Below are 23,686 nucleotides of genomic sequence, written 5' to 3'. Positions count from 1 at the left end.
GCTTTGTTCCTTTCCTGGGCCAGGAGGTCACCTGATTCCTTTGTTCTCCAACCCTTCAGCTCTCACCTTGCAGGGGGGGAAGGGCCCAGGCCATCAGTTGCCAGGAAACAGGGTGTCGGCCATTCTCTGTGTCCAGACTCCTGCACACACCGGCCCTCTAGGGCTCTGCAATGATCATACACCCTTACCCCACCCCCTAGATACTTAAGAACTGCATAGGGGAAACTGAGGCACCCCCACACTATTCGGAGGAAACATTAAGAACAGTCCCACTTCGTCACACCCTCGAAGATCTGGTGCCCCCGCCGTGGCCAAGTCCCTCACACTCTGTGTCCTCCCCCCTCTCCCTCGCCTTGGGCAGATGGGGAAACTGAGGCAGGGAGTGGTCAGGGCGCACTGCGTTCACAGTATCCCGGCCCCGACCCCCTCCGGTATTCCTTCAGCCCCACGCTTCCTTCCCTCCAACCACGCCCCTCGCATTCCTGGCTCCGCCCCCACTTCCTCCTGGACGTTCTGACCCCGCCCCGGCTCCGCCCCCGCTTCCCCCTGGACGTTCTGACCCCACCCCTTTCCCGCCCTGTCTCCTCCCCCATTTCCTCCTGACCGTTCTGACCACGCCCCCTCTGCTTTTGGTTTCCGGGTCGGTCGCCCCACGCGCGGCCCGCGGGCCGTAAAGTGAGGCCAGCGGGGAGCGAGTGAGTGAGATGGGGCGGCTCGGGGGGCAGAGCTGGGGTCACGTAGTGGGGGCTGGGGGGGGAACAGAAGCCGGCGGTGGGGGGAGGGGAAGTACAGGAGCACGTGGGGCTGGGGGGCACGGGGGGGAGGGAGAGGTAGGTTGGGGGGATGTTGGGGGAAGGGCGGTAGAGGGTGGGGGTCACATGGGAGATGGAGAGGCTGGGGGGAGGGAGCGATGTGTAGGGCGGAGGGGGACGTCTGGGGGGGGTTTAGATCAGGCGAGGGGGGACCTGTGGGATCTGGAGGGGGGGCCAGGGGGATGCGGGAGAAGGTGGGTGAGGAGGAAGGGGGAGTGGACGGGGGCAGAGCTGGGGCTGCTGGGCTGTGTGGGGCGGGGGGAGGACAGCAGAGTCCATGGGGACTGGGAGGGTCTGTAGGCTGGGCCATGGGGGCGGGGACATGTAGGGGGGGAAATATGGGGGGAATGTAGGGGTGGAGGAGTAGGGAGATATGGGGGTTGGTGGGGAAATGCGGGGGGTGCGACATATGGGGGGGCTGTGGAGCTGGGCAACGGGGGGTGACTGGGGGGGGCGGCACGGAGGTCGGGGTGGCCTGAGGCTGGATCTAACCACTCCCTGTTGGCAGGGGGCAGCGCCCGGGATGCTGGAGGAGCTGCAGGAGATGCCAGGGGCCGGGCAGGGGGCAGAGGAGGAAGGAAGCCCCCCAGGGGCCCGGCAGGGGGCAGAGGAGGAAGGAAGCCCCCCAGGGGCCCGGCAGGGGGCAGAGGAGGAAGGAAGCCCCCCAGGGGCCCGGCAGGGGGCAGAGGAGGAAGGAAGCCTCCCAGGGGCCCGGCAGGGGGCGGGTGAGGAGGGGAGCCCCCCACCTAGCGCCCCCGACCCCCCCCAGGGGAAGAAGATCGTGCCAGGCATCGTGTACCTAGGGCACATCCCGCCCCGCTTCCGGCCCCGGCACGTCCGAAACCTGCTCAGCGTCCATGGGGAGGTCGGGCGCATCTTCCTGCAGCCCGAGGGTGAGTCCACGGAGTGTGTGGGGGAGAAGTGGGGGGCTGAGCGGGGCACGGGGGCTGGCGGAGGCTGTGACGGAGGGGGGTGGGGGGGATGTCGGTTACACAGAAATGCCCCGACCCTTTGTAGTCACTAAACCTCCCTTGGTGGTTTTCACCCAATATTGGGCGCGAACCCAGGCGTCCTGGCAAAAGCCCCTCTTCAGAGGGAATCGCTGGCTCCGGTTGCCCGTCGGACTCCCCTTCATTTCCTGGCTGAAAATATATCGCGGCGTTATGTGTGGCTGTCCCCCAGCCGCCCCGCCCCAGAGGTGGCTGCATCGCAGCGCCGGGCGGGCCTGGGGCTGGAAGGGGCTTGAGGGGGGTCTGGCGGGGGCTGATCTCTCCGTCCCCCCAGAGCGGTTCGTCCGGCAGAGGAAGAAGAAAGCTGGCGCCAAGGCCAAGAACTACACGGAGGGCTGGGTGGAGTTCAGGGACAAGCGAGTGGCGAAGCTCGTGGCCGCCAGTCTGCACAACACGCCCATGGGCACCCGCCGGCGCAGCCGCTTCCACTACGACCTGTGGAACATCAAGGTACCGGCTCTCGGAGGGGAGTGGGGGCTGGTGGTTAGAGCGGGGCGGGGTGGGGAAGCCAGGATTCCTGGGTTCTCTCCCCGGCTCTGGGTGGGGAGCGGGGTCTAGTGGTTGGAGCAGGGAGGGCTGGGAGCCAGGACTCCTGGGTTCTCTCCCCGGCTCTGGGTGGGGAGCGGGGTCCAGCCGGTCAGAGGCAGTGAGGCGTCCGTCTGTCCGTCCGTCCCCGCAGTACCTGCACCGGTTCAAGTGGCCGCACCTGAGCGAGCGGCTGGCCTACGAGCGGCAGGTCCGGCAGCAGCGTCTGCGGGCCGAGATCTCCCAGGCCAAGCGCGAGACCAGCTTCTACCTGCGCAGCGTGGAGACCAGCCAGCGCTTCGCCCGCCGGGCCGCCACCGCCCCCGCCGGCGGGGAGAAGAGCTGGGGCTTCGTCCAGCGCCCCACGGAGGAGGAGATCCAGAGGCGCAAGGCGGGCGCGGGCGGGTGCCGGCTCCGTGGGCAGCTGGCCAAGGCCCGGGAGATCCAGCTGAAATCCCAGACCAGCCGCTCCTTGCTGGCCAAAATCTTCAATGCCATGGACGCTGCCTCGGAGGAGGCACCGGGGGGGCCGGATCTGTAGTGAGAACCCCAGGCGCCGGGGGGCGCCGTGCTACGGGGAGTGGGGCAGGGGGCTGGGCCGGGGGTGCTCTCCCCTGGCAGTCAGGGCCGGGCACTAGGGGGTGCTGTGCTGTGGAGAATGGGGCAGGGGAGCTTCTGGGTTCTCTCGCGGCTCTGGTGGGGGAGTGGAGTCCAGTGGGGTTGAGTGGGAGTTGCTGGGAGCCAGGACTCCTGGGTCCTATGCCTGGCTCTGGGAGGGGAGTGGGGGCTAGTGGTTAGAGCAGGGGGGGCCTGGGAGTTCCCATCCAGCATGGCACAGACGCCCCAGCCTGTGCCAAGTTGGGGTTTTGGGGGAGCTGGCTGGGGCTCCGGCTTCCTGGCCTGGGGATACCAGTGGGGGGTGGGGTCATGTTGACAAGGGGGGTGGGGGTGCACTGGGGTGAATCCGAACCCAAGCGGGCAGCGGGACTCAACGGGGCGGTGTGTGATTGGGGGAGAACAGAGATTAATTTAAACCTTGGGGTGTTCCAGGTCGGGTGCCCCATCTGATCACCCCCCAGCCCGCTTCCTCCTGCCCCTCGGCTCTGGGGCGACAGGAGTTTGCCCCCCAGTAGCGGCTCGTTCCCCCCCAGCAGGGCTCTGAAGACCAAGTTGTTGCCTCGATGGACCCCCAGCGTCTCGACTCAGCACCGTCCCTGCCGCGGCCACGCTCAGCCGCTGGTTTCCCGCGGAGCCGCTCGGACCGTCAGGCTGGCCTTGCTCCCGGCACCTCGTCTGTCCTGAAGACGAGACCGTGACTTGCTACAAAGGGGCTTTTTGTTTGCCCGCGGGGCCGGCCTGGTGGCCCGCTGCCCCGGCCCCCTCGGGCCCCGGCCCCGTGCGTTTGATACCAGCTGTGACCCGAGGGCTCCCCGGTCCCTCTGGCTGAGCGCGATTAAAAAACCCGAGTGACTGAAAACGAGGGCGGCGACCGTTGAGTTTATTCCAGCCTGGCCAAGTGCTCGGCCTCCAGTCGCTGCTGCGGACGGGCGGGCGGCTTTCCGGCGGGCTCGCGTCTCGGCCCTGCTCTGCGTCACGTCCTGACCGACGAGCCCGGCCAGGCTCTGCCTTGGCACAGGGTGGCCCCCGCCCTTCGGCCTCCGCTTAGCCGGGCCGGGGCTCGCGGTGCCGGACGAGCTGCCCGCCCGTGTGCGTTGCCCGCTCCCTTCTGCCGGGCCGGGGGTTTAGCTGCGGGACCCTCCGCTATGAGGCCTGGCAGGAAAGGGCGGGCGTAAGGCCTCCGGGCCGCGGTCAGGCCCTGCTCGCGCCTTCGCTGGCCGGGACGTGACCTCGGCAAGACCAGGGGTTGCAAAACCACAAACGTTCCTAAGAGGGGCCAGGCACCGGACGCTCGTGTAAACACGCTCCAGAGGGATCGTGCCAGGACCCCCCACCCCGATACCGCGATACAGTGTGAACGCCTCGGAAAGATGAACTACGGGGGGCGGATAGAGATATTTGGATCATCCCGACCAGTACAAGGCAGAGGGTGGTGACTGATCCCTGCAGTGGGGCAAGACGTAACTTGTTCGTGTTGGTGCATGAAAGAGGGGTGCCGAGGGGGCCCCGAGGGGGCGTCCGGCTGGCCGAGGGCGGGAGGGAAAGTCTGGTTGCTCACTGAGCTGGTCCGTTGTCGTGGGGGTTGCGTGTCTGAGTGTCCCTCTTATGGGGCGCTCTCCCCCCGCCGATACACCTGGCCGGGCGCCTTCACCGCTGAGCCGAGCTGGGGGGCTGCGTGGGCGGCTGTCTGCCCAGAGCCGGTGCAGCGCGTCCAGAGAACGTGCACGCAGCCACCAAGGGACGGGGAATGGGGCCTTTCCCCTCTAGGGGGTGCCAGCTCCCCTCTGACCGCAGGGCGGGGGCTGATTGGCTTGGGGGGCTGCAAATTGGGCTTGGGCCCTTTCCTTTTTAGGGGGCACCGGCTCCCATCCAGACCAGGGCAGGGCCTGGCTGGCTCCGGGGGTCAGGGAAAGAGACATGGGGCCGGTTCCCACTAGGGGGCGCCGGCTGGCTGAGGGGGTCAGGGAATGGGGCGTGGGGCCTGGCCCCTCTAGGGGGTGACTGAGCCCCAGGGCAGGGCCTGGCTGGCTCCGGGGGTCAGGGAAAGAGACACGGGGCGTGTTCCCACTATGGGGCGCCGGCTGGCTGAGGGGGTCAGGGAATGGGGCGTGGGGCCTGGCCCCTCTAGGGGGTGACCCGGCCCCAGGGCAGGGCCTGGCTGGCTCCGGGGGTCAGGGAAAGAGACACGGGGCCTGTTCCCACTATGGGGCGCCGGCTGGCTGAGGGGGTCAGGGAATGGGGCGTGGGGCCTGGCCCCTCTAGGGGGTGACTGAGCCCCAGGGCAGGGCCTGGCTGGCTCCGGGGGTCAGGGAAAGAGACACGGGGCGTGTTCCCACTATGGGGCGCCGGCTGGCTGATGGGGTCAGGGAATGGGGCGTGGGGCCTGGCCCCTCTAGGGGGTGACCCGGCCCCTCTAGGGGGTGACCCAGCCCCAGGGCAGGGCCTGGCTGGCTCCGGGGGTCAGGGAAAGAGACACGGGGCCTGTTCCCACTATGGGGCGCCGGCTGGCTGAGGGGGTCAGGGAATGGGGCGTGGGGCCTGGCCCCTCTAGGGGGTGACCCAGCCCCAGGGCAGGGCCTGGCTGGCTCCGGGGGTCAGGGAAAGAGACACGGGGCGTGTTCCCACTATGGGGCGCTGGCTGGCTGAGGGGGTCAGGGAATGGGGCGTGGGGCCTGGCCCCTCTAGGGGGTGACCCAGCCCCAGGGCAGGGCCTGGCTGGCTCCGGGGGTCAGGGAAAGAGACACGGGGCCTGTTCCCACTATGGGGCGCCGGCTGGCTGATGGGGTCAGGGAATGGGGCGTGGGGCCTGGCCCCTCTAGGGGGTGACCCAGCCCCAGGGCAGGGCCTGGCTGGCTCCGGGGGTCAGGGAAAGAGACACGGGGCCTGTTCCCACTATGGGGCGCCGGCTGGCTGAGGGGGTCAGGGAATGGGGCGTGGGGCCTGGCCCCTCTAGGGGGTGACCCGGCCCCAGGGCAGGGCCTGGCTGGCTCCGGGGGTCAGGGAAAGAGACACGGGGCCTGTTCCCACTATGGGGCGCCGGCTGGCTGAGGGGGTCAGGGAATGGGGCGTGGGGCCTGGCCTCTCTAGGGGGTGACCCGGCCCCAGGGCAGGGCCTGGCTGGCCCGGGACATGCCCCCAGCCCCAGGGTAAAGGCTCCCCGGGCTCTGTGCCCTCCGGCCCAGGGGCTGTGTGGCACCTGGAGTTTTACTGACGGCAGCCCCCCAGAACCGAACCCGCAGAGCTGGGCCTGGCCCCGTCCTTCCAGAGCAGCCCGACCTCGGCTGCTGTAACCCGCCGGGGGGCGCAGCAGATCTCCCGGCTTTCACCCGGACAGGGCGCAGGTGCATTCAGCCCCGGTCTTGCCCCAGGGCGGGTGTCCCCGCCCCGGCGCTGGGGCGGCCCCCCCGAGGTTCCCCCTAACAGCCAGGCCCCCGTCTGGCACGGGACCAGCACCGCTCTCGCGTTCCCAAATTCTGGCCCCGAAGGTGAAGTCGGACCTGGCTTGGCCTCGCCGCGGGAGCTCCCGGAGGGGCGCCGGGGCCCGGCGGCTCAGTCCCGGAGTCAGTGAGCCCCCCCAGCACGGCGTTGGCCCTTGGGGGGCCGGCACGGGATCGGGGGTCGCGGCCCGGCAGTGGATTAGCGGCGGTGCGGCAGGATCCTGGGGACCCCGGCTGCTCTGGGCTCCCTCTCCCCGGCTCCCTGCAGCCCCGATCCCTGGCCCTGCTTTGATCCCTCATTGCGCCCCTTTGCCTGGGGCTCTGGGGCTCTGCCTTGGGGGCCTTGGGTGGGTGGTGGGGGTCTGTGCAGCGCCTGGCGCGATGGAGATCTCGGTACAAGGGGGGCCGCACAGGGCCCAGATGTTGGTCGGGGGGGGTCTGTGCAGCGCCTGGCGCGATGGAGATCTCGGTACAAGGGGGGCCGCACAGGGCCCAGATGTCGGTCGGGGGGGGGTCTGTGCAGCGCCTGGCACGATGGAGATCTCGGTACAAGGGGGGCCGCACAGGGCCCAGATGTCAGTCGGGGGGGGGGTCTGTGCAGCGCCTGGCACGATGGAGATCTCGGTACAAGGGGGGCCGCACAGGGCCCAGATGTCGGTCGGGGGGGGGGTCTGTGCAGCGCCTGGCACGATGGAGATCTCGGTACAAGGGGGGCCGCACAGGTCCCAGATGTTGGTCGGGGGGGGGTCACTGCAGCGCCTGGCGCAGTGGAGATCTCGGTACAAGGGGGGCTGCACAGGGCCCAGACGTCGGTCGGGGGGGGGGGGGCCCTGTACAGCGCCTGGCGCGACAGGGCCCCGATCTCACTGGTTACCGTCTTCCCCCCAGCGTGCCGGTCTTGGGAGTGGCAGAGGGTGTCCCCTAAACCCAGCGCCAGGCGCTTGGCCTCCGGACTCCGATCAGCCGGGCCGGGGCTCGCGGTGCCTGGCGGTGGCCGGAGGAGAGAAGAGCCTGTTTGCGTGGAGTGGAAAGCGGCCAGGAACGCCTCCCACCTGTTAGGGGGCTTATTCCTTCACCCACTTACTTCCCTGGTCCTTCTCGCATGAACAGAGAACAACAATACCCGAAGTCCAAAGGTGCAAACAATTCGATGTTTATTGGGGTGAACTCCCAGCAAGCATGATTCCAGTTTCCTTCCTTAGTATCCTCCTTCCCAGCTCTGACACCACAGAGCCTTACACCTGTGTCCCTGTTCCCATTCCTACCCTTAGCCAAACATGATTCCAACTTCCTTACTCCCATTCCCTGTTCCCATTTCCCCCTTTAGCAAAACATGATTCCACTTTTCTTACCCCCATTCCCTGTTCCCATCTCCCCCCCCACCCACATGCCCACCCCCACCCACACCCCCGTCACTTCCTGATTGACTGCAGACTATATAGTAAAACTTGAGTTCTGCTTAGCTATACCTGAACCAACCTTTTTCCTGAAATTTAACTAACCAATCCTAACATATTGTAACATGATTATGTAACCAATTCTATCCCACCACCTTAATTAGTTTACACCCAGCAAAATTAATTATACAGCAGACAGGAACAATCACAGAACCAGACAGAGATTACACAGACAAACAACAGCGAAGTGGGAACTATAATGCCAAGACAACACAGAAGTGAGGATTTCCCATCCCAGCTATGGATAAGTGAGTTCTTGCCAGACAGGATGCTATCAAACTAAGTTTCCTTTTACATTTGCTAGGCACTTCCCTTTCTCTGGAGGCGATAGGAATACAGTCCTGTCCTGATAGAGCCTGACAGCCCAATAGCACCTTATTTCAATGTGACTAGTTTGCAATGTGAGGAGGTGACCGGTCGCTTCCCAGCTTATGGCAGCCTCTGCTGCTTAGCCAAAGGCCGTAGCCTAAGAACAGGGCCTCAGACTGTCACAGGAAGCGAAGGCCCTTACACCGGCAGACAGTGATTTTGATTCTTTCTTTTATACCTCTAGAACTAGCCAAGTGATAAGAATACACCTAAATTCTTAGAGTACAGGCCTTTACAGACAGGCCTGAATATCTATATCCTAACACCACCCACCGGGACAGGGAGCTGCGGGGCCGGGACCCCCCCTGCTCCTCCCCAGCAATGGCTGCTTCTGGCCAGGCACCAGAGCCGCCTCACCCCCTTTTTTATCCATCCCTGCAGCCCCCCGCTCTGGGGAAACTGAGGCTTGGAGCATGCGTCCAGCTCCAGGGTGGCCTGGGGACCTGGCCTGTGAGTCCCAGAAAGGAAATGGCGTATTCTGGATAGAACCCAGGAGTCCTGGCTCCCAGCCCACCCCCCCGCTCTAACCACCAGACCCCACTTCCCTCCCAGACCCAGGGAGAGAACCCAGGAGTCCGGGCTCCCAGCGGCCCCCCGCCCTGCGGAGCTGAAGGCTCTTGAGCTGTTCGCCTTGCTGGCCCCCGTGTACGACACCCACTGCCAGCTCCCCCGGGGGGGCTGGACGGCTATGGGGGCTCCAGCCTGGCCAGCTGCGAGTGACCCCCCCACGGCCCCTCGCCACCCCGCCCCAGACCTCTCCTCCTTCCACTTCCCACGGGGCGGGGCGAGGGGGGGCTTCGGGCTTTTCTTTCCCGTGTGAATGGGGGCCATTTCCGCAGTTGCAGGGTTTTTTCCGGGGGGGGCAGATAATTATTTCAGGACAGGAGACTCTGACTGTCCCGGGGCGACGTCTGATAACGAGCTGAACGAGGCTGGGCAGACCCCAGGTTTTAGGGTCACGCTTTCGAGGGGCCAGAGCGTCTCTCTCCTCAGGCCCTTTCCCCTGGTTTTAAAAAATCCATTTACATTTGCACAGTTGTGCAAAATGAGGGGTTTTAAGCATCCCCCCCACACCCCCCGGGACTCCTGCCCCATCCGCCCCCCACCTCGTTCCTTGACCCCCTCCAGCCCCATCCACCCCCCTCCCCTGTCCCCTGACTGCCCCCAGAACCGGGCAGGGGGGTTTCGTGGGCCACCGTAGTGGGTGCCCACCCCGCCCCTAAGAGCCAGAGGCACCTGCCGGGGGGCGAGGTGGGGAGTCCCGGGGGTGCTTACCTGGGGCAGCTCCTAGAGGTGGGGGAGCGTAGCTGGGGGGGGGAGCAGGGGGAGCGGCCGCTCCCCCCACTGATCACATCAAAAGTGGCACCTTTGGCTCTGACTCCCTGGGTGCTTCTCCGCCCCCCCTCACCTCCTCCCCCAAACCCACCGCCCTGCCCTGCTTCTCCGCTCCCCCCACCCACCTCCCCCGAACCCACCGCCCCGCCCTGCTTCTCCGCCCCCCACCCACCTCCCCCGAACCCACCACCCCGCCTTGCTTCTCCGCCCCCCCAGCCTCTTCCTCCTCCTCTGAACCCACCGCCCCGCCCTGCTTCTCCACCCCCCCCGGCCTCCACCTCCTCCCCCAAACCCACCGCCCCGCCCTGCTTCTCCGCCCCCCCACCTCCCCCGAACCCACCGCCCCGCCCTGCTTCTCCGCCCCCCCGCCTCCTCCCCGAACCCACCGCCCCGCCCTGCTTCTCCACCCCCCCACCTCCTCCCCCAAACCCACCGCCCCGCCCTGCTTCTCCACCCCCCCTCCCTCCTCCCCCGAACCCACCGCCCCGCCCTGCTTCTCCGCCCCCCCTCCCTCCTCCCCCGAACCCACCGCCCCGCCCTGCTTCTCCGCCCCCCCCCCCGGCCCCAGCCTCTGCCTCCTCCCCCGAACCCACCACCCTGCCCTGCTTCTCCGCCCCCCCCCCCCCCGGCCCCAGCCTCTGCCTCCTCCCCCGAACCCACCACCCCGCCTTGCTTCTCCGCCCCCCCAGCCTCTTCCTCCTCCTCTGAACCCACCGCCCCGCCCTGCTTCTCCACCCCCCCCGGCCTCCACCTCCTCCCCCAAACCCACCGCCCCGCCCTGCTTCTCCGCCCCCCCACCTCCCCCGAACCCACCGCCCCGCCTTGCTTCTCCGCCCCCCCAGCCTCTTCCTCCTCCTCTGAACCCACCGCCCCGCCCTGCTTCTCCACCCCCCCCGGCCTCCACCTCCTCCCCCAAACCCACCGCCCTGCCCTGCTTCTCCGCCCCCCCCGCCTCCTCCCCGAACCCACCGCCCCGCCCTGCTTCTCCGCCCCCCCTCCCTCCTCCCCCGAACCCACCGCCCCGCCCTGCTTCTCCGCCCCCCCAGCCTCCTCCCCCAAACCCACCGCCCCGCCCTGCTTCTCCGCCCCCCCAGCCTCCTCCCCCAAACCCACCGCCCCGCCCTGCTTCTCCACCCCCCCCCCCGGCCCCAGCCTCTGCCTCCTCCCCCGAACCCACCACCCTGCCCTGCTTCTCCGCCCCCCCACCTCCCCCAACCCACCGCCCCGCCCTGCTTCTCTGCCCCCCCAGCCTCATCCCCTGATCCCACCGCCCCACCCTGCTTCTCCGCCTGCCCCACCCACCTCCCCCAAACCCACCGCCCCGCCTTGCTTCTCCGCCCCCCCGCCTCCTCCCCGAACCCACCGCCCCGCCCTGCTTCTCCACCCCCCCACCTCCTCCCCCAAACCCACCGCCCCGCCCTGCTTCTCCACCCCCCCTCCCTCCTCCCCCGAACCCACCGCCCTGCCCTGCTTCTCCGCCCCCCCCCACCTCCCCCGCACCCACCGCCCCGCCCTGGTTCTCCACCCCCCCGCCTCCTCCTCCTCCCCCGAACCCACCGCCCCACCCTGCTTCTCCGCCCCCCCGGCCTCCTCCCCTGAACCTTCTTCTCATCCCTCCCCGGCTTCCCGCTGAACAGCTGATTCGCCGGAAGCGGGGGGGGGCGGAGAAGCAGAGCGGGGTGGTGGGTTCAGGGGAGCTGCCGGTGGCGGTTCTGCACCCAGCAAATTGTCCCCGTGGGGGCTCCAGGGCTGGAGCACCCGTGGAGTCGGCGCCTAAGGCCCCACGCTGGGCCGGTTGTTGCATTTCGAAGCCCTTTCCGAGCCGGTTCTCCCCGCGGACCAGCCGGTTCTAAAAGGGCTTCGAAATTGAACCACCGGCTCCAGCTCCCCCCTGCCTCTCCCCCCCGCGTTTCTCCAGTTAAATGGTCCCAGTTCCCCGAAATTCTGGGTTTTCAGGCTTTTCTCTCGTTCTGTCCATTGAAACGTTTATAATTCTGCCCATCGGTGTGTGACAAATTCCCCCCCCCCGACTTTTACCCCCTGAGCTCTTCACCGTTGTGCGAACTTTTTCTATTTCTATCCATTGAAACGGTCACAGTGGCACGAAATTGTTTCAAGCATTTTTTTGTCCGTTTGTCCACTGACCTATTCGCAGGCGCACGAAATTCTGGGTTTCCAGCCTCTTGTCTGTTTCTGCGCATTTAACTTGGGACAGTTCTGCAAAACGGCTTCCAGCATTTCCCCCCGGTTTTATCCGCGTGGGCGTTCACAGCGGCACAAAATAATTTCAAGCAGGTTTTTCTACTTGTATCCATTGACGTTTCCACGGCTGCACCAAATTATGGGGTTCAATATTCCCCCCCCCCAGGTTTTATCCATTAAAATTCACTGTTGTGCACAGTCTTGGGGGTTTACGCATTTTTTAACGTCTATTTCTGGCCATTTAAATTGTCACAATTCTGGGGGCTCACCGTTGCATTTCAATTTGCATTGATTGAAATCTTCAGCGTGGCGGGAAGTCGTAGGGCAGTTCGACGAGGGGGGTGGCCAGACAAGAATTATTTTACGACAGTAGACGCTGACAGTCGCCAAACTGCAACCGGTCACCCTCCCGTGTCAAAATGCTCCTCTGTCTGCAGGCCACATAGTCCTGACTTTGATTCGCTCAGCACGGCTGGAAATATTTCGGCCTTGCTTTGCTAGATGGCTCGCTGACCTCCTGAGGTCCCTTCCAACCCGGATAGTCTATGATTCTACGAAACCGACCTTTGCCGGCATTTCCCGATGGAAACCGAATTCCTCCGAGCCGAGTTCTTTCCATCCTGTGCCCCAGTCTTGGAGCAGAGCCGGTCGCGCCCAGCGCCCGCCCGCCCTCTGTCGGATCCCAGCCCGAACGGCTGGGCACAAGGTGCCCCGATTTAGGGTCAACCCACCTCGCTTCAAGAGCTCCAGGCCGAGACTGGCTCTGCTCGCAACAGCGCCCTCTATAAATACCCCGCCGGGCGCTGACGACAAGCGGCGCGTCTTCCAAGCTTGCCCGCTGACCGCGGGTGTGTGTCACAGCACCACCTGCTGACCCTTCCCCGCCATAACGAGCTGAGCTCCCTCGAGAGCAGCTCCGACACCCAGGCCACCAACTGCAACAGCCGGGACGGCAGCGCCGACTTCGGCATCTTCCAGATCAACAGCCCCTACTGGTGCCAGAACGGGGACGAGGGCAGCTCCGACATCTGCCAAATACCCTGCAGCGGTGAGGCCGGGGGAGAGAGCCCCTCTCTTGGAGGGAGCCTTGTCGGGCTGTTCCCCAGCTGCCTCACCCCAGAGGTGGCTGCATCTCAGCCATCCCCTTGCGGTGTTATGCACGGCTGTTCTTCAGCTGTCCTGCCCCAGAGGTGGCTGCATCTCAGCCATCCCCATGCGGTGTTATGCACGGCTGTTCTTCAGCTGTCCTGCCCCAGAGGTGGCTGCATCTCAGCCATCCCCATGCGGTGTTATGCACGGCTGTTCTTCAGCTGTGCTGCCACAGAGGTGGCTGCATCTTAGCCATCCCCATGCGGTGTTATGCACGGCTGTTCTTCAGCTGTCCTGCCCCAGAGGTGGCTGCATCTCAGCCATCCCCATGCGGTGTTATGCACGGCTGTTCTTCAGCTGTCCTGCCCCAGAGGTGGCTGCATCTCAGCCATCCCCATGCGGTGTTATGCGCAGCTCTTCCCCGGCTGTCTGGTCCCAGAGGGGGCTGCCTCTCAGTCTTCCCTGTGCAGCGTGATGCATGGCTGTTCCCCAGATGCCCCCCAGAGGTGGCTGCATCATCTTGCATGTATTTCATTTGGCTAGTCTGGGATCTGTACGGGTGGAAGTGTCAATTGTGTGATAAATGGGGGGGGGGTTTGGATGGGAGGGATGGAGGGTGGAACTGGGAACCCCCCTGCTCTGACCCTCCCTCCCCACTCACCCGTCCTCCTGCCCCCCTCAGACTTGCTGAGCAGCAATCTCTCAGCCGATGTTGAATGCGCTAAGATCATTGCCCAGGACTCCAACAGCATGAGCGCCTGGTAAGTGGGGGCTGCCGGGGGGGGGCACAAGGAGGGGGCACGGGGCGATCCTGGAGTCTTGTGTAGAAGAGACTCTCCGCTTCAGTATTTTTTGAAAGCCTGTTTTTAGCCCTCGCGATTGTGCCGGAAATCTCGACATCACGAGCTGAGCGCCACCCGACAGGCTCAGAGCCCCGAGCCGCCCCGACCCCTGGGAGCAAAGAACCCAAACAATTCCCACCTACGTCCAGGCAGAGACACCTGCCCTGCCCCGGATGTGCAGGAGAAACCAGCTGGTACAAACCCCGCCGCCCCCCGACACTCGCACATACTAGGAAACAAAGAAAAGGACCCGAAAATGAAGCAGTGTCAGAAACCCCCCCCCCAAAAAACCTTCATGATTTTCCTGCAAATCTTATGAGTGTTTGTTTTGGCTGATCTCAGGATTTTCTGCTACTGTCCCGAGTGTTTGTTTTTGTTGCTAATCTCGTGATTTCCCTGAAACTCTCATGTCTTCTTTGGTGGGGCTCAGGGTTTCCAGGATCCTTTTTAGTTTCTGTTGCTAAGCTCATGACATTTTTTTTTCTTTTTTTTTGCAAACCTCATGAGTTTATTTTGCTCATTTCATGATTTTTCTGCGTAACTCTGGGGTTGGTTTTTGTTTTTTGCCTGGCATGGGGTTTTGGGGACGCTTGTGGTTTGTCTGCAAACCTCAAGCTTGTTTGTTTGCTTGCTTTTTGGGTGAGTTTTTGCTAATCTCCTGAGTTTTTGCAACCTGGCTAGATTTCCGAGGGCTGGGCCCTGATCCATAAAGGACTAGCAGCTAATTTCTCAGCTCCTTATCTGGCTGCTTAACCGTTTCCCTGCAGACCAGCCCCCTTGGGAGATGGGGGGTGCAAGCACCCCTATTTCACAGGAGGGGAAACTGAGGCATAGAGCAGCAACGTGATCTGCCCAGAGTCTGTGGCAGAGGAACCCAGGTCTCTCCTGCCCAAGGCCGGCGCCTGTAACCCCTCGGCTGTGTTTTATGAGGCACCTCGGCTGGGTGGCCACTGATTCTTTTGCTCTCTTCCGTCAGGGTGGCCTGGACGTCGTATTGCCAAGGCCAGGATCTGTGGCAGTACGTAGAAGGATGCGGCGTGTGAGACCTGCACCGGGCTTGGGTTCCGTCCCGCCTTGAGTTCTCTGAGCCCTGGCTCGACGCCTTTCCCCAGATCTTTTCAAACACAGTCACCCCGCCCCCCCAAATCCAAGACCCAGCGTCCAGTAGCTCAGATTCCTGGACCATCACAACAGGGGAAATGGGGTAGTGGGATAGGGCGGGGGGAAGGGAGTGGGGTCTAGTGGTTAGAGTAGGAGGAGCTGGGAGCCAGGAGTCCTGGGTTCTCTCCCCGGCTCCACTCAGTCAGTGTAGTGGAGTACAATCTAGCTCATTCACACAGATTTGGGGTGGGGTAGAACTAATCCTGGGGTATAAACTAGCGAGAGGTTTTCAGAAGGGAGCAGCGTGGGAACGCAGAGGATGCCCTCTTCTTGGCAGTCTGGGTTGATTTTCCAGTTGATTTGATTGTGTTACTTCGGGTTCTTTTCCTATTAAAGTAGATTCCTCAGCCTCAACCGATGCCTTTCGTCATTCTTTTGATAACACACAGCATGCATCAGTGGCCTGACATTGAAATGCAGCCACCTCTGGGGAAAGGCAGCTGGGAACAGCCACACATAACGCTGCCTGGGGATGGCTCGCCCGGCGCTGAGATGAAGCCACCAATGGGGTGGGGCAGATGGAGAACATGCACACACAACACCTGACCCTATGAGTGCTGTGATCCCCGTCCATCCCCCTGGGGCTATGTCACATCTGGGGAAAGGCCTGGGAGCTGGCAGGTGGGGAGCTGTTCCTTGGGCAGGAAATAACTGTCCTGAGCCTTAAATCATCTGCCAGTGTCATTACATTATCCAGCCACATATTCCCCGTCCATATGCACCCATCCATCCCAGTACACACCTCTCCACCTGTCCATTCCCACCCCCCATCCATCGCTCCCAACATCCCCCCAGCATCTCCATACACACCCATCCATGCCTCCACTCCTCCACCCATCTCTCCATTCCTCCATCTGTCTGTCCCGCCCCACACACCTGCCTCCATCCATCACCCGTCTATCTATCTATCTATCTATCTATCTATCTATCTATCTATCTATCTATCTATCTATCTATCCCCATAAACGCCTATTCATCCACCCATATACACCCATATATATGTATCTAGCCCTAGCTCTGTGTAAACTCGAAAGCTTGTCTCTCTCACCAACAGAGGTTGGTCCTACAAAAGACATTACCTGCCCCACCTTGTCTCTTTAATAAAAGACAGGTCAATCCAATTTTTATCAGCCATGTTGCTGTGTTTGAAGGGAGAAAGCCTATACTGATGAACTGGTTGGGTCAGCGTAATTACAGCCTCATCTTCTGTTGAAACTGTCATTCAAAACTGGGAAAAAACCCCAAACCCAAGTCACTTAAAACTTTCTTCCTTCAAAAACAAAGGATCAATTTTTTTTTTTTATATAAGCTTTGGAAGCCAACAAGTGCTACAAATTTCTGTATTAAAAAGGGTGTTTTATTTGATCTCCCCTTTTTTTTTTCTGGGAAAAATTCCAGCCAACTTTGCAGGTTTCCAACACCCGAGCAGCCAGGCACAATGCAAGAAGGCGCAAGAGTATGAATTGCTCGCAGGCAGGCGTGGGAAGCAATTGCCGGTTTATCTAATTCTATAGAGGGCTAGGATCAGCAAACTTGCGGCTGTGGCTTTCCAACTCCGGGATGTCTTCAAAGGAAGCCGGGGGCAGGATGAAGTGAAGGGAACATCTTAGATAAGGGTGCAAGAGAAACCGGCGTCGAGAGAAACACAAAGTCTCCAGTTACCTTCGGGACTAAATTGGTGCCCGCAAAGAAGATGCTGCATGAAAACTTTCGAATGGAAACAAACAGGTTTCAGGTCCTTCCAGATGGTTCCCTTGTCCTGTGATGAGCAAAACATATTTGCGATGCAGTTTTTTAAATTGTTTGTTTCATTGAAAAAACTTTCATTTCAGTTAAAATAATGGGTGTCTGGGCAGCGCCTGGCATGATGAGGGGCCCTGATCTCGGTCGGGGTCTGGGCAGCTCCTGGCATGATGAGGGGCCCTGATCCTGGTCGGGGTCTGGGCAGCTCCTGGCGTGACGGGGCCCTGATCTCGGTCGGGGTCTGGGCAACTCCTGGCATGATGAGGGGCCCTGATTTCGGTCGGGGTCTGGGCAGCTCCTGGCATGATGAGGGGCCCTGATCTCGGTCGGGGTCTGGGCAGCCGCACATAACGCCACGCAGAGATGGCTCACCTGGTGCTGAGATGTAGCTGGTTCTGGGGTGGAGTGTGGTAATATGGTTGTTTCGTTTTTCAGAAAGAGGGTTTAATTAGGGCACAGTGCTGAATATGTCACAGAGGCCAGGACTTTGCCGTTTGTCTGAGACTTTCAAAGTTGAGTGAGGGGGTGCTGACCACCCTCAGCGGGGGCTGCGAGCAGGAGGCCACAGAGGACAAGGAGGAGACGGACACTCACAAATTATTTTAAAGAGGTATCATTGAATTTCATTCGTCACAGCACTTTTTTATCACAGGTCATGGAGCCATCCTGGTGAATTTAATACAAGTCACGGGGCTCGGGGCAAATAGCAGATGGTGACTTTCCCACTAAACCTGTGACTTTTCTTCCTAGAAGCCAAGGCCAGATGGGACCCTTGTGACCATGTAGTCTGACCTAGAAGTGACTAGTGCCCCCAAACAATTCCTAGAGCAGGTCGGGTAGAAAAACATCCCAGCTTGATTGAAAAATGGCCAGTGATGGAGAATCCACTGTCCCCCTCAGTAAACTGTCCCAATGACTCTTGCCGTTAGAAACGGACCCCTTATTCCCAGGCTGAATTTGTCTGGCTTCAACGTTCAGCCATTGGATCTGGTTCGACCGCCCAGTGCTGGACTGATGGGCCCCTTATTAAATATTTGTTCCCCTCCCTTAGTACTTCTAGCCTGGGATCAAGTCAGCCTTTAAACCAGGGGTGGCCCGCCTGAGCCAGAGAAGGAGCCAGAACTTACCGATGGACATTGCCAAAGAGCCACCGTATCACGTCAGCAGCCCCCCGTCAGCTCCCCCACCCCGTTCCCAGCGCGGCCTGCCCACCGCCAGCCCCGCCGATCAGCGCCTTCCCCTCCCTCCCCGCACCTCCCGATCAGCTGTTTCGTGGCGTGCAGGAGGCTCTGGGGAGGAGGGGGAAGGAGCGAGGGCACGGCAGGCTCAGGCGAGGGGGCAGGAAGGGGTGGAGTGGGGGCAGGGCCTGGGGCAGAGCCAGGGGTTGAGCAGTGAGCCCCCCCCGGCACACTGGAAAGTTGGCACCCGTAGCTCCAGCCCCGGAGTCGGTGCCTAGACAAGGAGCCGCACGTCAACGGCTGAAAAGCCGCACGTGGCCCCGGAGCTTCCCTGCTTTAAACCGTCTCTTCGTTAAACACACTAGCTGGAGCTCCGGCGTCTCTCGCTCTCAGGCAGGGTTTCTGACCCTTGAATCATCCTCCTGGCTCTTCTCTGACCCCCTCCCCGATTGCTCAATCTCCTTTTGCTTTTACTACATTTACCGGGGCCGCTCTGCGATTTGTGATTTTAAAAAACGTCAGGGCATATCAGCAGCCCCAGTTATAACGTTTCCCCCAAGGGAGCGGCTCCGAGAAACGCAGGGTGAACTCAGGGGCGGGAATTGCAGGACCACTTACCTACAGCGGCTTCACTGTCAGTTACGGAGTAATTTTATTCCCTTCAATATTGCTGCACCTGATGTTATTGCAAGTATAACTGGTCCCATTACAGATGCTCCAGCTGCTGATGCTGCAAGATATCCAAGATATATTCCTCCAGTTCCAGCTCCTATAAGTGTTAAACCTTTTAGTTTTCCTTTTGGTGTTTTTTTCAATCCATGGTGGGTCGGTTTCAGGGCTGCAATAAATAATAAGATTTGAATGAGGCCACATCGCAGATGGGCTTCTCAATTGTCAAGCCTCTGACATGAAGCAGAAAGGGACCTTGTTCTCTTCTCTTGGTCTCGTTGTTCAGCTCAATAGCCGGAGCTGCTGGCGTCTCTCGCTCTTAAACAGGTGTAGCTTCCTTGAGAAGCCGGCCTGAGGTGTCTTTAGGTGGGAAAGAGCCACACTGCAATGCTGCACAGGGAATGGGAGAGTTCGCCCAGCACTGAGATGCAACCAACTCTGGGGTTGGGCAGCTGGGGAACAGGTGCGCATAATACTGAAGGGGATGGGTCTCCTGGCACTGAGATGCAGCCACCTCTGGGGTGTGGCAGCTGGAGAACAGCCACATAGCAACACCATACAAAAGCTCTGACCACTAGACCCCACTGCCCTCCCAGAGCTCAGGGTAGAACCCAGGAGTCATAAGAACGGCCAGATTGGGTCAGTCCAGTGGTCTGTCTAGCCCAGTATCCTGTCTCCTGACAGTGGCCAATGCCGGGTGCCCCAGAGGGAATGAACAGCACAGGGCAATTATTGAGTGATCCATCCCCCTTTGTCCAGCCCCAGCTTCTCAGTCAAAGATTTAGGGACACCCAGGGCATGGGGTTGTGTCCCTGACCATCCCGGCTAATAGCCATTGATGGACTATCCTCCATGAACGTATCTAGTGCTTGTCTGGACCCAGTTACCTTTCCCATCCCTCTGATCCCAAGGAGAAATGTTTCTGAGGTTCAGAAAAACAAAGCTGACTTATTTCCCCTGATTTTCATGCTTCCTCTGAGCCTGGAAGCCGAAGTGCCAAACCACTGTGAGAAATCGCTTCTGGTGGTACGTGTGATTCGATCACTAATGGCACAAGCCAGCCCGTTCTCAGGAGCCTTTCAGCCTCCCTGGGTGGATCCAGCTCCACATTTGGGTGCATCGGGGAACCGGGGTTGGCAATTTGTTCCCTGGATCTGTTTGCCATCGCTGCTGATTTGCAGAGCAGCCGACAGCCTCTTGCACCAAAGCAGGCTCAAGATGCAACCCACCCACCTCTTTCAAATCCAACACCCCCTTCCCCTCCTGTTCTCCTTCTTGGCTGCATTTACCGTCTGTTTCTCTGGCGAGTTCTTGAGCAAGTTCCCTTTGCGGTACCTTTTCCATCACTGTTGCAGCTGCCCTCAAGGCGTAAGTCCGGCCCAAATTCTGTATCAAAGCCTCGACAACCTCTTCCAGGCTGGCGTTCCTCTGGAACGTATTGGGTTTGTCGTAGTAATCAAGTTCACAGACAAGCTCATTCATGGGTGTCTTGCACAGCAAACGTTTGAACTTTTTAAATTGATCTGTGCTCAGTTTCTTGAGGCTAGTGGTGAGGATCTGTCGGACAGTAGTCCCCTTGGCGTCTGAAGCCATCTTACTGAGTAGCCTGGGGATACAGAGGACAGAGGGGATAAGGAACTGAGACTGCAAAAGAATAAATGGACACAAATCAGACGTCAAGAACTGTAGCATTCAAAAACCAGACGGAGAACACTTCAGTCTCCCTGAACACTCAATAACAGACTTAAAGTGGCCATTCTTCACCAAAAAAACTTCAAAAACAGACTCTAACGAGAAACTGCAGAACTGGAATTAATTTGCAAACTGGACACCATCAAATTAGGCCTCACTAAAGACTGGGAGTGGCTGGGTCATTACAAAAACTAATTTCCCCCGTTGATACTCTCACCTTCTTGTCAACTGTTTGAAATGGGCCACCTTGATTACATTGGCCTCATTAGCACTACAAAAGTGATTTTTCCTCCCTTGGTATTCACCCCTTCTTGTCAACTGTTGAGACTAGCCCACTTCCATCTTAATTGGATTGGCTCGTTAGCACTGACCCCCCCACTTGGTAAGGCAACTCCCGTCTTTTCATGGGCTGTGTATTTATACCTTCTTACTGTATTTTCCACTCCATGCATCTGATGAAGTGGGTTTTAGCCCACGAAAGCTTATGCCCAAATACATGTTAGTCTCTAAGGTGCCACAAGGACTCCTCGTTGTTTTTGCTGATACAGACTAACACGGCTACCCCTCCGAAACCTGAGACCTTTGGTGTCCGTCTTGACTTTACTGACATAAAATACAACTTTCTGCAGAGGAGCATGTCCAAAGGGGACGTTCCAACTGTCCTTTTTTAGCAGCAACCACCCAGGTGTTACATGGTCACAGCTGTTTCTAGGTCTGCTCGACACACAAAGTAATAACCCCGAGTTCTTCACTAGAGCTTTTCGCCAGGAGATCTCAAAGCGCTGTCCAAAGCAGGTCAGGCTCATCTGCTGCCCTTGTACAGTGACAAATAACAACAAGAAGGAGTCACGTTGTTCTTCTCCCCACCACTCGCTTGCTGAACAATTCGGACGAAGCCACCACTTCCCACGGGCGTGTGGACGGAGCATCTCAGATGCCAAATCCAACCGGCAAGGCAGCTGCAAAAATGCCAGGATCCCGGCGGGCTGCGCAGGTCCGAACCACAGGGCTGGGCCCATCATTCCCGGCCTCCTTGCTTTCCCCTGGCTCCACCCTTCCACATCAGCTTTCCTGCCCTCTGCCCCCCACATTCCCCTGCCCCCCACATTCCCCTGTACCCCTCAGTCTGCCTCCTGCCCCCACATTCCTCTGTACCACTCAGTCTGCATCTGCCCTTCCCCCCTTATTCTCCAGTAGCTACCTCCAGTGAGGGAGCGCTAGCCAGGGGAGCCATTTCAGATTGGGGGGGCAACTCCAACGGTGATTCCAGGGGCTACTCAGGCACCTGAACAATCGTGGTTTTTTGCAGCTATTATGGGTGGGGAGGGCAAAAAACTCACCCCCTCAATCTCCACCCATGTTGGGGCACAGGTGCCCCCCCCACTAAACGGCACCCCTGCTAGACCCCCAAATTTTCCTTGCTTCTCTTTCACCCTAGTGAACCACTGCATCACTCTGGTTAACCCCCTCCGGACCATGGTTCCCACCTGCCCTCCCTCAGCAACACCTCGCTCCGCTCAAAGCCTTGAAAACTGATGGATTTGGGGCAATGGACTGACTTTCTGGGGCTAAAGTTTCCCTCTTCCAGGAGCCTGTGCCATGACCCCTGTTCCCGCCTCTGCAGTCTCCTTACCTGTGCAGCACGGCACGCTGCTCAGTGAGTTCAAAAGAGCAGCTTCTTCTTTTATATTTAGTGAAACTAGCATGCAAAGGCGCTGTTTAAAAAGCTTTGCATTGTGCGTCGTGCTCTGCTCAAAAACAGGAAAGAGGCCACGCTCAGTGCTATATATGTGCAGGAGTAGGACTGCCTCTCGCAGGGAGAATGATCTATGTTGACCTTTGTGTGTTTGCTTTGTCAGTAGGTTTCCGGTGCATAACTGTATCTGAGAAAGGCCAAGGACAGCCAAGCCCAGCCCGCAGATTTGTGAGGAACTGAATATAAACCAAGCTGGGTTTCTGGAAGGCAAAACCTAGGGCTCTGTAAGAAGTGTGTCAATTTCCTGGAAAGGTTCCTACGTAACACACAGATTGTGGAGCCCTTCCCTGCATATTTCACCCGAGGAGATTTACGGGCCCTAAGTCTGACCCTGATGCCTTTGAGATCCTGACCCACCTGTATTGCTTTCGTTTCTCCACGTCTTATCCCGATTGCCAAGACATTGATCCTGCTGTAGCTTTAACCAAACAAACATTCAGCTGCTGTTAATGATTTAATGCTTACAATACCCCACAAATGTACCCAGTGATGTACAGAGACATGAGACAAGGATCTAGCCACATGGCCCTGACAATCTCACTTAGACAAACAAAACCAGGCAGCGTTACTGACCAAACACAAGCTGGTGAGGGATACCGCCAGCATGGGAGAGGGGTGTCAGGAAAGAAGTGAGCGTTAAGAAGGGACTGGAAGAAGAACAAGGCAACTGAGCAGAGAAAATGTGGGAAACTCAGAAGACAGCCTGGGAGTAAGTGTGACACTGAAGAGACAAAGGAGCACTCGGGAGGGAGCCGCACAGGGAGTGATAAAACTTGCACTGGTTTAAAGAAATCATGGGGACACTTATTTTGGCTTGAAGGCAGCTGCCTTGGTTTAATTTAAGTCAAAGGAAAGGGGGAGATTTTACTTGCCTCTGAGAGTGGCCACTGGAATGGTCAGAGACCAGATGAGACAGACGTCTGGTCTGGCCTTTCTTATAATGCCCTGAGCCACAGCTCAGCTCAGTGGAGACGCCCCGACTTCAGTTTTCAAAGCGTGGCGGCATAGGGAGTGTTATACTTAGAAAATGAAAACCCGCAGGATCTTATTTAGGGGATAAGGCAATACGCCGTGTTTATTGTGAATACAGAAAGGATCATTTTTAAGCAATCAGTTATAGCTATAACATTCCATTCACTCACACATTCATTCACTCACACACACAAGTTCTGCAAGGTTGTTACAGTTACCAGCCTAGAAGTTGCTCATGACAAGTCACAGGCCAGGCAGCCTGAACACGAGGATGGAGCCAAGTCTTGTCAGATGCACATCCGATGCTCCTGGAGGTTGGCTGCAGAACCAGACTCAAAGTCCTTCATCTTTAGAGTCTGTCTTTACAGGAATCCATCTTCGTACAAGCCTACGAAGTTTGCTTTGTCATGCTACTCTCACGTTTGAAGTGATAATCAATCACGCAGATGGTACAACAGTGTCAATTTGTTGTTATCTGGTTCTTCAGACCCCCTGTCCTTGGGGCAGTTGGGGTGGATTCTGGTTTGCCCTCGGGGTTATCCAGTTATCTCACCCAACACATTCTTCGGCCCAACGATCCTGGAATTATAACTCTAAAGCTTTCCAACCTTTGATTACGCATTCAGACCAAACATATAGTCACGACCACACTCTATTTCACTTAACACGCTTCCGATCACATCTACCTTTTGTTATCTATCCATCCTTTACATAATCCTCTGTCATTGTTCAGGAAATGTTAGCACATGTGACTCCATTTTGGTTTGGGGCCCACCATTGTCTAAAAGCAAACACATCATGCACCAGGAGGCGTTTTCC

The 23,686-nt window shown here is 59.5% G+C and overlaps 2 protein-coding genes and 1 long non-coding RNA gene across 3 annotated transcripts; 2 read left to right on the top strand and 1 right to left on the bottom strand.

The window, feature by feature from the left end:
• Positions 1-609: 609 nt before the first annotated feature.
• On the top strand, positions 610-3,824 carry ABT1 (activator of basal transcription 1). Its single transcript, XM_078850162.1, has 5 exons — positions 610-695; positions 1,321-1,705; positions 2,097-2,272; positions 2,502-2,887; positions 3,398-3,824. Coding segments are annotated over exons 2-5 (933 nt in total). The 5' UTR covers positions 610-695; positions 1,321-1,335; the 3' UTR covers positions 3,399-3,824.
• LOC144929702 (uncharacterized) lies at positions 3,529-14,944 on the top strand. The gene is made up of 5 exons (XM_078850103.1): positions 3,529-3,610; positions 6,334-6,529; positions 12,596-12,813; positions 13,537-13,615; positions 14,673-14,944. The coding sequence occupies exons 1-5, from the start codon at positions 3,529-3,531 to the stop codon at positions 14,737-14,739; spliced, it is 642 nt and encodes a 213-aa protein (XP_078706229.1). The 3' UTR covers positions 14,740-14,944.
• Positions 14,945-16,192: 1,248 nt separating this feature from the next.
• On the bottom strand, positions 16,193-21,938 carry LOC144929709 (uncharacterized). Its single transcript, XR_013634931.1, has 4 exons — positions 21,773-21,938; positions 19,737-20,053; positions 18,397-18,616; positions 16,193-16,616 (listed from the first exon to the last, which is right to left on the bottom strand). It is a non-coding gene; the product is annotated as an uncharacterized LOC144929709 (long non-coding RNA).
• Between the last annotated feature and the right edge of the window lie 1,748 nt (positions 21,939-23,686).

This window comes from Lepidochelys kempii, chromosome 23 (genome assembly GCF_965140285.1).
Source record: "Lepidochelys kempii isolate rLepKem1 chromosome 23, rLepKem1.hap1, whole genome shotgun sequence".
Lineage (NCBI taxonomy): Eukaryota > Metazoa > Chordata > Testudines > Cheloniidae > Lepidochelys > Lepidochelys kempii.
Note: the sequence above shows the minus strand (reverse complement) of the source record. Positions and strands in the feature narration are given on the sequence as shown.

What these genes read in the sequence shown, in the direction of transcription:
- ABT1 (XM_078850162.1), top strand. Translation starts at nt 1,336, where the DNA reads ATGCTGGAGGAGCTGCAGGAGATGCCAGGGGCCGGGCAGGGGGCAGAG. An exon ending in CATCTTCCTGCAGCCCGAGG is followed by an intron (nt 1,706 to 2,096) that starts GTGAGTCCACGG and finishes CCGTCCCCCCAG; the next exon opens with AGCGGTTCGTCCGGCAGAGG. An exon ending in ACGACCTGTGGAACATCAAG is followed by an intron (nt 2,273 to 2,501) that starts GTACCGGCTCTC and finishes CCGTCCCCGCAG; the next exon opens with TACCTGCACCGGTTCAAGTG.
- LOC144929702 (XM_078850103.1), top strand. Translation starts at nt 3,529, where the DNA reads ATGGACCCCCAGCGTCTCGACTCAGCACCGTCCCTGCCGCGGCCACGC. An exon ending in GCGGCTCAGTCCCGGAGTCA is followed by an intron (nt 6,530 to 12,595) that starts GTGAGCCCCCCC and finishes GCGTCTTCCAAG; the next exon opens with CTTGCCCGCTGACCGCGGGT. An exon ending in CTGCCAAATACCCTGCAGCG is followed by an intron (nt 12,814 to 13,536) that starts GTGAGGCCGGGG and finishes TGCCCCCCTCAG; the next exon opens with ACTTGCTGAGCAGCAATCTC.